This window comes from Muscardinus avellanarius (assembly GCF_963383645.1).
Source record: "Muscardinus avellanarius genome assembly, chromosome: 21".
In the NCBI taxonomy this organism is placed as follows: Eukaryota; Metazoa; Chordata; class Mammalia; order Rodentia; family Gliridae; genus Muscardinus; species Muscardinus avellanarius.
Window position 1 is genome coordinate 16,746,257 of NC_137807.1, and position 13,519 is coordinate 16,759,775.

General features: G+C 51.9%; 1 protein-coding gene across 3 annotated transcripts in view; it reads right to left on the reverse strand.

Moving 5' to 3' along the window:
• Positions 1–8,382: 8,382 nt before the first annotated feature.
• Positions 8,383–13,519, reverse strand: part of OSBP2 (oxysterol binding protein 2) — a gene marked incomplete at both ends in the record, with an annotated part of 138,281 nt that continues 133,144 nt past the window's right edge. For all 3 annotated transcript variants that reach the window (XM_080717660.1, XM_080717659.1, XM_080717661.1), the window contains 6 exons: positions 8,383–8,528; positions 8,983–9,212; positions 12,139–12,323; positions 12,400–12,495; positions 12,567–12,670; positions 13,329–13,449. In XM_080717660.1, coding sequence (XP_080573786.1) covers positions 8,383–8,528; positions 8,983–9,212; positions 12,139–12,323; positions 12,400–12,495; positions 12,567–12,670; positions 13,329–13,449 — 882 coding nt within the window. The remainder of the gene's footprint in view (positions 8,529–8,982; positions 9,213–12,138; positions 12,324–12,399; positions 12,496–12,566; positions 12,671–13,328; positions 13,450–13,519) is intronic.

The window sequence follows — 13,519 nt, forward strand, 5'->3', positions numbered from 1 at the left end:
ACACCCAGGGTCATTTTACCTCTGAGCTACATCTCCAACCCTACTTATTCTTTTTTCTTTTTTTAAAACAGGGTCTAAGTTGCGGAAGTTAGCTTTGAACCTGTGATCCTCCTGTCTCAGCCTCCAAGTACTGGGATGGCAGGCGTGTGCTACCATGCCCAGCTGTGACTTAAATCATGATTTAAGGTCATTTACTTCTACCTCGTGAACCCTGGTGGTTATAAAAAACAAATCTGTGTTTTATAGAGATAATTTGCAAATTTACCAGTATACAAATAAATTTGCCATTTTGCTTTGGATGGGACTTATGAAACAATGTTGGATAATTATGTGGGTCTTGTTTCTAATGTGGATGGAAATCCGCATGTAAGGGGCCAGCAGGACGTTGGTTTTAGCTTTGGTAAGTGACCTTTGAAGGGTTGAAAGGAGTAGCTGCCGGTTGTGCCCAAGTTGGGAGCCAGAGGGCAGCAGTAACCCAGTATAAAATGTGAGTGGTGCCCTCGAGAACGGCCAGATTTTGTCAAATGCCTTAAAAGCCATATGGAGGTTAGGCGTTGTGGCACACGTGTGTGCTTGGGAGGCTGAGATGGGAGGATCACAGGTTCAAAGCCAGCCTTGGCAATGTAGTGAGGCTCTCAGAAACCTAGTGAGACTGTTTCCAAATAAACGAAATTGTCCTGGGGGCATAGCCATGAGGTAGAATGCTTCCAGGTTCAATCCCCAGAACCTAAAACAAAATAAAAAGCACATGGAAGTCGGACAGAGTGGTGTACACCTGTAATTCCAGTACTTAGAGGCTGAGACAGGAGGATCACAGGTTCAAAGCCAATCTCAGAAATTTAGGGAGCCCCTCAGCACTTAATGAGACTCTGTTTCAAAATGAAAATAGGAAGCTGGGCGTGGTGGCACATGCTTGTCATCCCAGCATTTGGGAGGCCAAGACTGGAGGATTGTGGTTCGCCGACAGCCTCAGCTACTTAGTGAAGCCCTCTGCAACTCAGTGAGACCCTGTTTCAAAATAAAGAATAAAAAGTAGGGCAGAGGTTGTAGCTCAGAGGTAGAATGCCCCTGGGTTCCATCCCCAGACTTGCAAAAAAAAAAAAAAAAAAAAAACACCTACACTTAAAAAGAATTATATAGACTCACAACAGTTTAGACTAAAGTTAAAAGATGAAAAAGCAAGCTATATTAACCCAATATTAGCCGGGCGTGGTGGCGCACACTTATAATCCCAGTGCTTGGGAGTCTGAAACAGGTGGGTTGCACAGGTTCAAAGCCAGCCTCAGCTACTTAGTGAGACTCTGTTTCCAAATAAAGTATAAAATAGATCTGGGAGTATAGTCTGGAGGTTAAAAAAAAAAAAAAAAAAGCCCCTGGGTTCCACCCCCAGTACCAAATACACACAAAAAAACTAATATTAATTACTAATAAAACAGCTGTAGCTCCCCCAAACCTCCATAATTTTAAAAGACTATATATTCCTGTGCCTTTCTTTATTATAAAACAAGTTTTCAAAATAGTAACTTCTAGCAAACAGATAAGGAAAAGCTGAGAACTCACCAAGAACACAGGGGTAATACATGCTTTAAACTTAGGAGTAAGAATAAAACCAAAGACAAAGTGGGCATATACCGCGTAGCCCCTGACCTTGCTAACCAAAGAAAAGGCTCACACAGCAGAGATTAACTGGCGGGCCTGCACCTGCATTTTGGGGGAAAAAGATTATTGGGTAGACTATAGGGGGAAGGGGAGATAATAAACTATTATAAAAACATAGGCATTGCCAGGCGTGGTGGCGCACGCTTGTAATCCCAGCACTTGGGAGGCTGAGACCAGAGGATCGCACAGGTTCAAAGCCAGCCTCAGTTACTTAGTGACACTCAGCAACTTAGTGAGACCCTGTTTCCAAATAAAGTATAAATAGGTCTGAGAGTATAGGCTGGGGGTAGAAAAGCCCCTGGGTTCCACCCTCAGTAACACCAATATATATCAGAGATGTCAGTGTCTTACTGTCAAGGCTCCCCACTGCGCCCCTCTGGCGCAGTGTTTTGATTGTTCTGTCCCTTCTTTCTACCATTTTAATAAAACTTGGCTTAAGCTTGCATCAGTGTAGCTGTAGCTATTTTTTCTAAACTAGCTAAGAACAAAAACCCATGGTGACGTCCCAAACCATTACAGCTTGGGGCCCAAATGCGAGGCCCCAGCCAGCAGGGGCCTCATGCCACTGCATCACCAAAACGTGGCTGGAACCTGGCAGATGCCTGGGTAACTGGCGCAGTGGGCTCCGTGATCGTGGAGACCCCCTGCCACGCTCAGCTCCGGCAGACTCTCCGGGAGAGGAAATCGCCCTTAATTAGTAGGAGACAAGAGGAGCCGCGGAGCCGCCTCAAGCTTACTCTATGAACGCACTGGCAACCCAGCAGTAACCTGGGAGCCTCGTGGCTTTCACGGCAACGGCTCCTGTTGTGTTCTCGTGAGGCCAGATCTGTGTCAAGATCTATACTGGGTTCTGGGAAAGCCCACCATTGTGAAGCCCCATGAGTGCCTGTCCACTCTGCCCCGTCAAAAATGGGACACTGCTAAAAGACTTTAGGGAAACAGAACTCAGGAAGGATGCTGCCTTTCCATATGCAGGCTACGTCATCAGAAAGGTGCATGCCCAGCCGGGCGTGGGGGCGCGCGCTTGTAATCCCCGCGCTTGGGAGGCTGAGACGGGAGGATTGCGCAGGTTCAAAGCCAGCCTCAGCTACTGAGTGAGGCTCTCAGCAACTTAGTGAGACCCTGTTTCCAAATAAAATACAAAATGGGTCTGGGAGTATAGCCCGGAGGTAGAAAGCCTCTGGGTTCCATCCCCAGTACCACAAAAAAAAAAAAAAAAAAAAAAAAGGAAGGAAGGAAAGAGAAAGAAAGAAAAGAAGAAAAGAAAGACGCATGCCCCTTCTGTAAGAAGACTGTATTGGAGGCTACAGGCACATCTGTTCTCTGATTCCCCCCTCCCCCCATCCTCTAACTGGACACTGCCGTATGTACCCAAGAGGCCTCAGGTAGAAACTGAAAAGGAAGAGCGCCCATGGATGGCCATTCAGACCTCTTTCCAGCCTTAGACTTTTATCCTCACCTAAGTTGTGGCACATTCTCAGCGCGGCCAGTGAATGAGACAGGATTCTCCCGCACTTGAAACTTTGTCTTTAATGGCCACCGTCTGTGGCTAATGAGAGTGTTTTAGGAGCTGCAGTGTTTTCGTAATTGGAAATATGAAAAAATATCTAGGGTACGAATGAGGCTACAAGGATCCTCATCTCGATAGCGCGCACGCAATAGGCGGGGAGGGGCGGAGGTGGGGCAGGGCCGAGGGTGGCGAAGCCTCAAGCCTGAAGAGACCTCCCCACTGGGCGGTGAGGCCGCGCTCGCTGAGTCCACACACACGGACCTCGCTGGCCGCCCCGGCCGAGCCATTCAGTTTCACAGGGTGCGAGGAAGGAGGGCGGCCTTCTGTGTACCATCCAATTGTACCCTCTCTCTCTTAGGTGGGATCCCAGCAATCCGAAGTGGAACCCCGATCTCCACTTCCCTGTGTTCCCCAAAGTTGGGAAAACTTCAACCCTAAAACGCTAAGGAAGAAAGCTTTCGTTTCTTGGTTTTCTTTTTTTTTTTCTTTTTTCTTTTCTTCTTTCCCTGTACTCAAGTTTGGCCACGATACTCACTAGAAGAGAGACCTGGCCACCTAAGGGAAGCTTGAATTACTATACCATCCTGCCGTTAGATCTCTTTTGTAGAAAGGAGAACGAATGGGCAGAGAGAGCTTATCTTCACCTGTGCTTTTACCTCCCAGGACCACCCAGATTTATTTAAAGATTGTAGGGTTGAGACAATCTTGGTAGCCTTGGCTAAGACAGACTCTAAAGACGAATTAGCCCGAGAAAAACAAGAGGCATCGCAGGAGCCAGAGCTCCCCTGACACCCCCGCGGGCCCCCCAAAACGGGCCCCTCCATAACACAGCGCTGCCCTGGTCAACGGGGCCCCTCTATAACACTGCACTGCCCTGGTCAACGGGAGGCCCAGGAGATGCCCCACACTAAGGAACCGGGAAGGTCCCCCTCCTACCATAGGGGGAGGGAGGACGACGTAAAGGAGATTAAGAGACATCTTGGGAGCTGTCCCATGGCCCCGACCAGTACCTACAGGCATTCAAATTACTTCGCTCTTTGTGGAGAGAGATTAAATTTTTCCTAGAACAGATCCTGACTTTGTTAGAGCGTGTAAAGAGGCGAGAGCAGTGTGCGATGGCTATTTTGCTGCCTCAGGTGGGGTACAGCATGTCCCCACGGGGCAGGCAGGACCCCGCACTGATCCCGAGGGGGATCCTGACCACCCACGAAATGAACAGGAGAGAACGTTTGTACTGTCAACAGGAAGGATGAAAGTGAGCTCAAGAGAAGCCCTTCAGTAACGGCCAATTAGAGCCGGGCGTGGGGGCGCACGCTTGTAATCCCATCGCGTGGGAGGCTGAGACAGGAGGATCGCACAGGTTCGAAGCCAGCCTCAGCTACTTAGTGAGGCTCTCAGCAACTTAGTGAGACCCTGTTTCCAAATAAAATATAAAAAAGGTCTGGGAGTATAGCCCGGAGGTAGAAAGCCCCTGGGTTCCACCCCCAGTACCACACACACACAAAAAAATGGCCAATTAGCAGTCATACATCAAAGCCCAAATAAATCCCCGATGACCTTCCTGAAAGCAGTTTAAAACAAACCTTGGTTACACTCACTAATGTGACCTTAAAATCAATAGAAGGGGAGGCCATCCTTTTTCTTATTATTTATTGAGGTTCTGGGGATGGAACCCAGGGGCATTTGACCTCCCAGCTACACCCCCTGCCCTATTTTTTTTTTATTCTTTATTTTGAAACAAGGTCTCACTAAGTTGTGAGGGCCTCACTAAGTAGCTGAGGCTGTCCGCGAACCGCGATCCTCAGGTCTCAGCCTCCCGAATGCCGGGATGACAAGCGCGCGCCACCACGCCCGGCTCTCCTTTCTTTTGAAACAGGATCTTGCCAAGTTGCAGGGGGCTTCGCTAAACGGCTGAAGCTGAGTGTCTTACTTTCAAGGCTCTCCACTGCGTCCCTCCAATGCAATGGCTTTGTTCTGTTCCTTCTTTCTACCCTTGTAATAATAAAACTTTTTGTAATAATAAGACTTAAGCTTGCTGGGCATGGTGGTGCACGCTTGTCATCCCCGCACTTGGGAGGCAGAGACAGGAGGATCGCGCAGGTTCGAAGCCAGCCGCACGCGCTGGCTTAGGAGACCCTGTTTCTAAATAAAAATGTAAAAATAGGTCTGGGAGTGTAGCCCGGATGTAGAAGGGCTTCCAGGAACCCCAGTACCACCAATAAATAAATAAATAAATAAATAAATAAATAAATAAATAAATAAATAAAAATAGGGCTGGAGCTTAGATAGGAGCTAGAATGCCCCTGGGTTCAATTCTCGGTACCAAAAAAAAAGAAAAAAAATAAGTTTGCTGTAGGATTTATAAAAGTAGAGAGACTATATACAAGGATTACAAGCGTGCGCCACCATGCCTGGCTTTGGCCAATAAAAATTTTAAAAGGTGCTCAACCACCGGAGAAATCAGCGGAATACAAAGGAAACCACAATGAGACCATTCCATACTCAAGAGACTGGCAAAACCCTTCAGGCCTAGGATACCAGTGTCAGTGAGGAAGCAGGTACCCACAGGGCCAGCGGGCTGAACACTGATACAACCATTTCTGGAAACAGTGTGGCCATACTTAGTGAATTATAATTCAAATGTCCTATGACTCAGCAATTATAAGGTTACATCCTAGAGAACATCCTGCCTGCATGCAACAGGGGAAACCAGAATGTGGCCACCATAATGGCGAATTTGTAAATAAAAATACTTAGCCCAGATGCCAGCCACAGAGGCATGGATTTTAAAATGTGGGACATTCCATCGTCAATATATTTCATTATATACAGTAGAGAAAACGAATTATACATTCAACGACATGGTTAAATTTCTGGAACATGTTGAAAAGACGAGGCAAACTGAAAAATAGTAACTAAAATCCTATGTCCATCTAAGTTCCAAAACAGCAAAGCGGCTCGGCGCGATGGCTGAGCTTTACTTGGGATACTGAGACGGGAAGGTTGCAGGTTCAAGGACAGCCTCAGCAGGCAGCGAGAATCAACCTAGCGAGACCCTGTTTCTAAAAACTAAAAATAGGGCTGAAGGTCGGGTCGCAAGTAGAATGGGTTCAATCCCCAGTACCACATGCTAAAAAAAAAAAAAAAAAAAAAAAAATAATAATAATAATAATAATAATAAAATGGCTGGGAGTATAGCTCAGAAGTAGAACGCTCCTGAATTAAATTCCCAGTACTACAAAAAGTAAAAAGTAAAATGAAAATGGAGATAGTTGGCCCAGACTTCAAAAGAGGAGGACAGAGAGATCCTGTAAGAAGTAAATCTTGTCCACGCAGCCCCTGCTCTCCCCGGCAGGCCCCCTCCAGCGCCTCACTCTGCTCCACCCTGGGTTGCCCACTCCCCATTCCAGTGGGCGCTGCCCTGCAGACCCCCCAGGAGCGGGGCGTCCCGCAGAGTGAGGCCCGGCTCGGACTCCCCTCCGCGACCTCACCTGGACGCGCGGCCTCTGGGCGACTCCGCGGTGGACCTCGGCCGCTCCGCCGGCCCAGGAGCTGCTGACTGCGTTGCCTGGCAACGGGGACAACAGAGGCGGCCGGGCCACGGTTGCCAAGCAACAGGCGCTTGCCAGGGCAGCCCTCCTCCTGCAGGACGGGCCCTGGGCGGCTTGGGGCACGGAGCCTGGAGGGCCTGCTGGCGGCTCCCGGGTGGCTCAGGCGCTGTCCTCCCGGAGGGGGCGGGAGACCTGGGTCCAGGCCGACCCTTGGCTGCCCTGGGAGAAGCGCGCCCCGCCCGGGCAGTGCTGGGACCGACTCCCGCGCAGGCCGCCCTCGCCCCACGCCCCCTGTCCTGCGCAGCACCCCAGTCCAGCCACAGACAGACTCAGGGACAGGGAAGGTTTTGTTGTTGTTTTTATTAAGTGTTCTCTGACTCCCCCTTCCTGCCCGAGGGCAACGTATTGCACAATACCTTGGTGTTTTCACTTTTTTTAAAAAATAAAAACAAAACCATTCCCTGGAGTAGTAGAAAGAAAAACCCAACCCCCCGCGATGAACTCTGAGGACCAAACTAAAGCAGGAGGGTTGGAATGGGTGTCCGAGGGCCGGGAGCGGGAGCCACAGTGGTCCCCCTGCCAGGAGGCCAAACTCAGACAGGCACACCCGTCTTCATCATTTTCCACTTTGACATAGAAATTTAAGCAAAATAGCCATTTCACATATATATTTATATATCCATATATATAAATTCAGCAAATAAAGTAGCTCAGGGGGTGCGGAGCGGGGCACCCCGGAGCCGCCTGAGGAGGGATGCCAGTCTTGGCCCGGGTCACCAGCCCAGGCTGAGGGGAGGAGGGTTTGTTCGTTATTGCTGATTGGGGCCTGGTTCCGGGGGGCACCTGCGGGCCCTTCCTGGCCGCTCTGGGTCCAGGGCACCGCCCCAGGCTGGCCAGGGCTTGGAGCTGAGCTTCCTCAGTGGCCCCCCACCCATTATGGGTGGTCACTCCAGAAAGAGACCCTTGTGCTCTGCTGAGCCGGCTCAGGCCCCTCTGCCTGATGCCTGCAGGGCCCGGGCTCCTAGGGAGCAGGCAGCTCAGACAGGGACGAGGCCTTGCCATGTCTAGGTACAAAATGCTCCTAACTCAAAAGGGGTCTGGCTTCCTGATGTCTTTAAAAAGGGGACCGATTCTTGCCTGGTCAATTTTGTGGCAAGAGAGTACACTTGGAAAGCCGTCTGCTAAGTGCTGTACTAAAAATACTTACTAAACATCATGGCTGAAAAGAAATGAAAATCATTTTTTCTTTTTTCTTTTTTTTTTCTAAAAAAGTCAAAAGAGGCTCCTTAGGAGGACCCGGTACCTCCCTGGGAGGAGGCTGGTGACCTGGGCAGCCCCTGGCCTGGGCCAGCCGGCCTGAGTTGTGGGAACCGGGAGCCGGGTTCCTCGGGGCCTCGAGTCCATGGGGAAGGCGGTGCGGGTGACCCGGTGCACCTAGGATCTGGGGAGAACCCAGGTCAGCCCTTCCTCCTTCTGAGGTGGGAGCGCCCCAAAAGTTTTTCTTGAGGAAAAAAAGTGGGGAGAAATGACTGTGTGTGTGTGCGTGTGCGTGTGCGTGTGCGTGTGTGTGTGTGTGTGTTCCATCCATTCGGTACTAAATTGAGTGCGTTAAAAGAAGAGGGGGAGCCGCTGCGGGCCCTGTATTTGCTGCGGGGGCGGAGCTCAGAAGATGTTGGGGCACACATGCCAGTCTTGCTTCTCCTTGGCCTCCCAGTAGCCGCCCTTGTACATGCAGGCCATCTCCCCGGTCAGCGGGTCCAGCCTCTTCTCAAACCACAGCGGCACGTAGCCTTCCCCGTCCTTCTCTGCTGGGCAGGTGCGGCAGGACGCAGCGATCGGTGCCCTGCTCCCGGGCCTCGCGCCTGCCACCCGTCCACCTGTCCCCCTGTCCACCCGTCCCCCTGTCCACCCGTCCCCCTGTCCACCCGTCCCCCTGTCCACCCGTCCCCCTGTCCACCCGTCCACCCATCCCCCTGTCCACCCGTCCCCCTGTCCACCCGTCCCCCTGTCCACCCGTCCCCCTGTCCACCCGTCCACCCATCCCCCTGTCCACCCATCCCCCTGTCCACCCATCCCCCTGTCCACCCGTCCCCCTGTCCACCCGTCCACCCATCCCCCTGTCCACCCGTCCCCCTGTCCACCCGTCCCCCTGTCCACCCATCCCCCTGTCCACCCATCCCCCTGTCCACCCGTCCCCCTGTCCACCCGTCCCCCTGTCCACCCATCCACCTGTGCCCCTGGCCTCCTCCCCGAGGGCCTCACCTTCCTCGGCGCAGCCCCGGCCGGCCCCGCAGGACTCCAGCCTCCGGCGCCTCGACAGGCGCTGCTTCTCCTCCAGCCGCTGCTTCTCCGTGTTGGCCTCGTCCCAGCGCCCCTTCTCCATGAGCCTCTGGTCGGGCCGCAGGCGGCTGTCCGTGGGCGCCACGCCCTCCTCCGGCTCGTTGAGGGTCAGCGCCAGCTCTGAGAAGTAGTACATGTTCTCGGCGTTCTCCCTGCGGGCGAGGGGCCGTGAGCTGCCCGCCCGCCGGACCGGCCGCGAGGCCATGGCCGCCCGCAGCGGGCCCGGCAGCTCTGCACCTGAGGCCTGCAGCTGCCTGGCTACTCTGCACTTCTCTGGGAATTCACCCTTTTCAAATTTATCAGCATAAACTTGTTTCCTAAACCAGGCACGGTGGGAGAGGCCTCTAATTCCAGTACTTGGAAGCCGAGACAGGAGGATTGCAGGTTCGAGGACAGGCTCAGTATCTTAACAAGATGCCCAGCAACCTGGATAGACTCTGGCTCAAAACAAGTAATGGGAGCTGGGGGGGTGACTCGGGTAGGATGCCCCTGGCCCCCCAGACCGAAAAAAGTCCTAAAATCCTCATGGCATCGCGTTGCTGCCGTGGCACAGCGCCTGACTCCCTGTTTGCACAAAACATGTTGGCTCTGTGAGCCCCCTCCCTGTTCTGAACATCCACACGGAAGGTTTATTCACTGAAAGTCAAACTTGCTCCCCAGCACCAAAAAAACAGAAACAAAACTGTCTCTCCTAGTGTGGGGCTTTCTGTGTTACTGATCTTGCTGTTAGAGTCCTACTTTGCTGGCGGTAATTTTTTTTTTTTTTTAGTCTTCTTGTGATGCTCTGCTCTTTATTCCCCTACACCCTCTTAGGATGGTTTGGTATGAGGGTTATTCTGACCTCACAGAATGGGAAAAAAGAGTATTTTCTTTCTTTCTTTCTTTCTTTCTTTCTTTCTTTCTTCCTTTCTCTCTTTCTTTCTTTCCATTTATTTATTTATTTATTTATTTATTTATTTATTTATTTATTTATTTTGCAGTACCAGAGTTGAACCCAGGGGTATTCTGCATCTGAGCTATATCCCCAGCCTGATTTTTTTTATTCTTTATTTTGAAACAGGGCCTCCCTAAGTCGAGGAGGGCCTCACTAGATAGCTGAGGCTGGCTGCAAACCCGGATCCTCCTGACTCAGCCTCCCAAGTACTGGGATTATTATTATTTTTTTTGTGTGTGTGTGGTACTGGGGGTGGAACCCAGAGGCTTTTCTACCTCTGGGCTATGTTCCCAGACCTATTTTATACTTTATTTGGAAACAGGGCCTCACTAAGCTGTGGAGGGCCTCACTGAGTAGCTGAGGCTGTCCGCGAACCTGTGATGATCAGATCTCAGCCTCCCAAGCGCTGGGATTCCAGGCGTGCGCTGCCACGCTTAACACCATCCCTGCTTCTTGTTCTAGTCAGTTCTCATAAGTGATGTTTTTCCAACGATATGTCTTTCCTGAGAGTTTTGACGATCTAGTTGTATTTTACTTATCATATAAAACCTTTTGCATTACTATTTAATTCTAGTTTGAGCAGTCTTACCAGTAGGTTTCTCTGTTGTTTGCTGCTGTTTTCTCAAAGAATAAACTTTTGGCTTTATGTTTCATTTTTCTATTTCATTTATTTCCGCTCTTATTTTGTATTTTAAAAATTAATGAAAGCCGGGTGTGGTGGTGCACACTTGTAATCCCAGCATTCGGGAGGCTGAGACCTGAGGATCACGGTTCGCGGACAGCCTCAGCTACTTAGTGAGGCCCTCTGCAACTCAGTGAGACCTGGTTTCAAAATAAAGAATAAAAAATAGGGCAGGAGGTGTAGCTCGGAAGTCAAATGCCTCTGGGTTCCATCCCCAGACCCACACACACAAAAAATAATAATTAGCCAGGCGTGGTGGTACACACTTACGATCCCAGTACTTGGAGGCTGAGACAGGAGGATCTTAGGACAGCCTCAGCAAGCAGTACGGTTCTCATCAACCTAGCGAGATCCTGTTTCAGAATAAAGTAAAATAGGGCTGGGGTTGAAGCTCAGAGGTAGAATGCCCCTAGGTTCAATTCTCAGTTCTACAAAAATGCATAAATAAAAATAAATTCGTTTTACAGTACTGGGGATTGAACCCAGGGGCGTTCTTCAATCGAGCTATATCCCCGGCCCTTTTGTTTTGAAACAAGGTCTAAGATGTCCTGGACTTGAACCTGTGAACCTCTTGTCTCAGCCTCAGTGATAGCATAGCCTGGGCAAACACGTGTGTGTGTGTGTGTGTGTGTGTGTGTGTGTGTGTGTGTGTGTATTACTGGGAATTGAATCTAGGGTCATCCTACCACTGATCTACATACAGCCCCAGCCCTATTTTAATTGTATTTTGAAATAGAGTCTCACTAAATTACCATGCACTAGCCTTGAACCTAGAGTCCTATCTCAGCCACGGTGCCTGGCTTGAACATTTGTTAAGAATATTATTATTATTATTATTATTATTATTATTATTATTATTGTGGTACTGGGGCTCCTGGAAACCCTTCTACCTCCGGGCTACACTCCCAGACCTATTTTTATACTTTTTTTATTTGGAAACAGGGTCTCTTAAGCCAGCGCTCACGGCTCGCTTCGATCTTGTGCAATCCTCCTGTCTCCACCTCCCAAGCACGGGGATTATAAGCGTGTGCCACCACACCTGGCCCCAGACCTATTTTTTATATTTTATTTGGAAACGGGGTCTCACTAAGTTACTGAGGCTGGCTTCGAACCCGTGCGATCCTCCTGTCTCAGCCTCCCAAGTACTGAGATTACAAGCGTGCGCCACCACGCCCGGCCTATTTTATTTTGAAATAGGGTCTTCCTAGGTTGCCCAGGTTGGCTTCAAAGTGGCGTTGGGCTACATTTGTTTTGTCTCTTACAGCCATGTAGGGAAGGGTTCTGCCATGCCCTGCGTGGTATTTTCTGCCTCCTGGCAGTTCGGGCCCAGGCCAGGACCTCAGGTGCAGAATGCCCACACGTGGACTGAGTGCCCAACCCCCACCCGTCTTCCTGCCATGTGCCTGTCCACCGCCCGGGGCCTCCTCTCCCTCGCGGGTGCCCGCCCCGCGTCCCCACGCACGGCAGCGGGTACTTCTTCCACAGCAGCTTGGCCGGCAGGGTCTGGTACACTGTCTTCTGCCTCCCGTCGGAGCCGGGGCTGCTGGGGCTGCTGTGCACGACCTTGGAGCACTCCATCTGTTCATCCCACGAGCCGGACAGCACGTAGTGGGCCTTGCCCCGGCTGTCACTCACCACGCCCGTCACCTGCGGACATCGGCAGGACCCGCGTGAGCAAGTGCCCGCCGTGGGCCTCTGCGGGCTGCGGGAGGGGCCCGCTTACCTTCCGGGCGGCCTCTTTGGAGAAGTAGCTGTAGGGTACAAACTTCAGCTGGCACCGGTCACTGGTCTTGTGGTTCACAATCTCGATGTCCCCTGACTGGCGAGAGAAGGCGGCGGTCGGCGCGGCCCAGGTCCGGCCGCCCGCCCAGGCCCCGCCGCGGCTCTGACCTGGTCGATCCAGAGCTTGCCCACGATGATGTTGTGCACCGTGGAGGTGCTCTTCCGCCACACGTAGTGGTTCCCGCTGGCCTGGAATTCTAAGTGGATGGCACCTGCAGGCCGGGCACGGTCAGAGATCGCGGCCCCCTGGTGCCGGGCTCTGGCCAGCCCACCCTCAGGCCCGGGGTCTGGGGAACCCAAGGCTGTCCACGCAGGCCAGAACCACTGTGGGTGGTGAGGGCGGGGAGACACTGCAGGGAGGCTACCCCAGTCTCCCCGCAGAGTCCCAAGTTGGCTTTTTTGTTTGTGTGTTGGGGGGGTATTGAAGACTGAGTCGAGGGGCACTCTACCTCCAAGCTACATCCGTAACCTCAGTTTTAAAATTTTTGATCCCAGCCGGGCGTGGTGGCGCACGCTCGTCATCCCAGCATTCGGGGGGCTGAGACCGGAGGATCGCGGTTCACGGACAGCCTCGGCTACTAAGTAAGGCCCTCCGCAACTCAGTGAGACCCGGTTTCAAAATAAAGAATAAAAAATAGGGCAGGGGGTGTAGCTCGGAGGTCAAATGCCCCTGGGTTCCATCCCCAGACCCGCCAAAAAAATTCTGATCCAGGGTCTCACTAGATTGCTGAGCCTCTTGCTACTTTACTGAGGCTGTTCTCAAATCTGCGATTCTCCTGTCTCAGCCTCCCAAGTACTGGAATTACATGCCCGGCTCCCAGCTGGCTTCCAGGGTGGGCCTCCCCTCCCCCGCAGCGCGAGCTAGCTCACCCAGCGGCATGATGGACAGGTACTTCCCCCGGAATTTGCTGGCGATGGTGATCTCCTGCCACAGGGTCCAGCCGTGCTTGGAGAACACGTGGTGGGCAGCTGAGGGCGGGTGGTGGCTCACCTGGGACGGACAGGAGCACGTAAGCATTGCTGGACAAGGCCCACACCGCCTCCCCGGCCAGGCCCAGGAC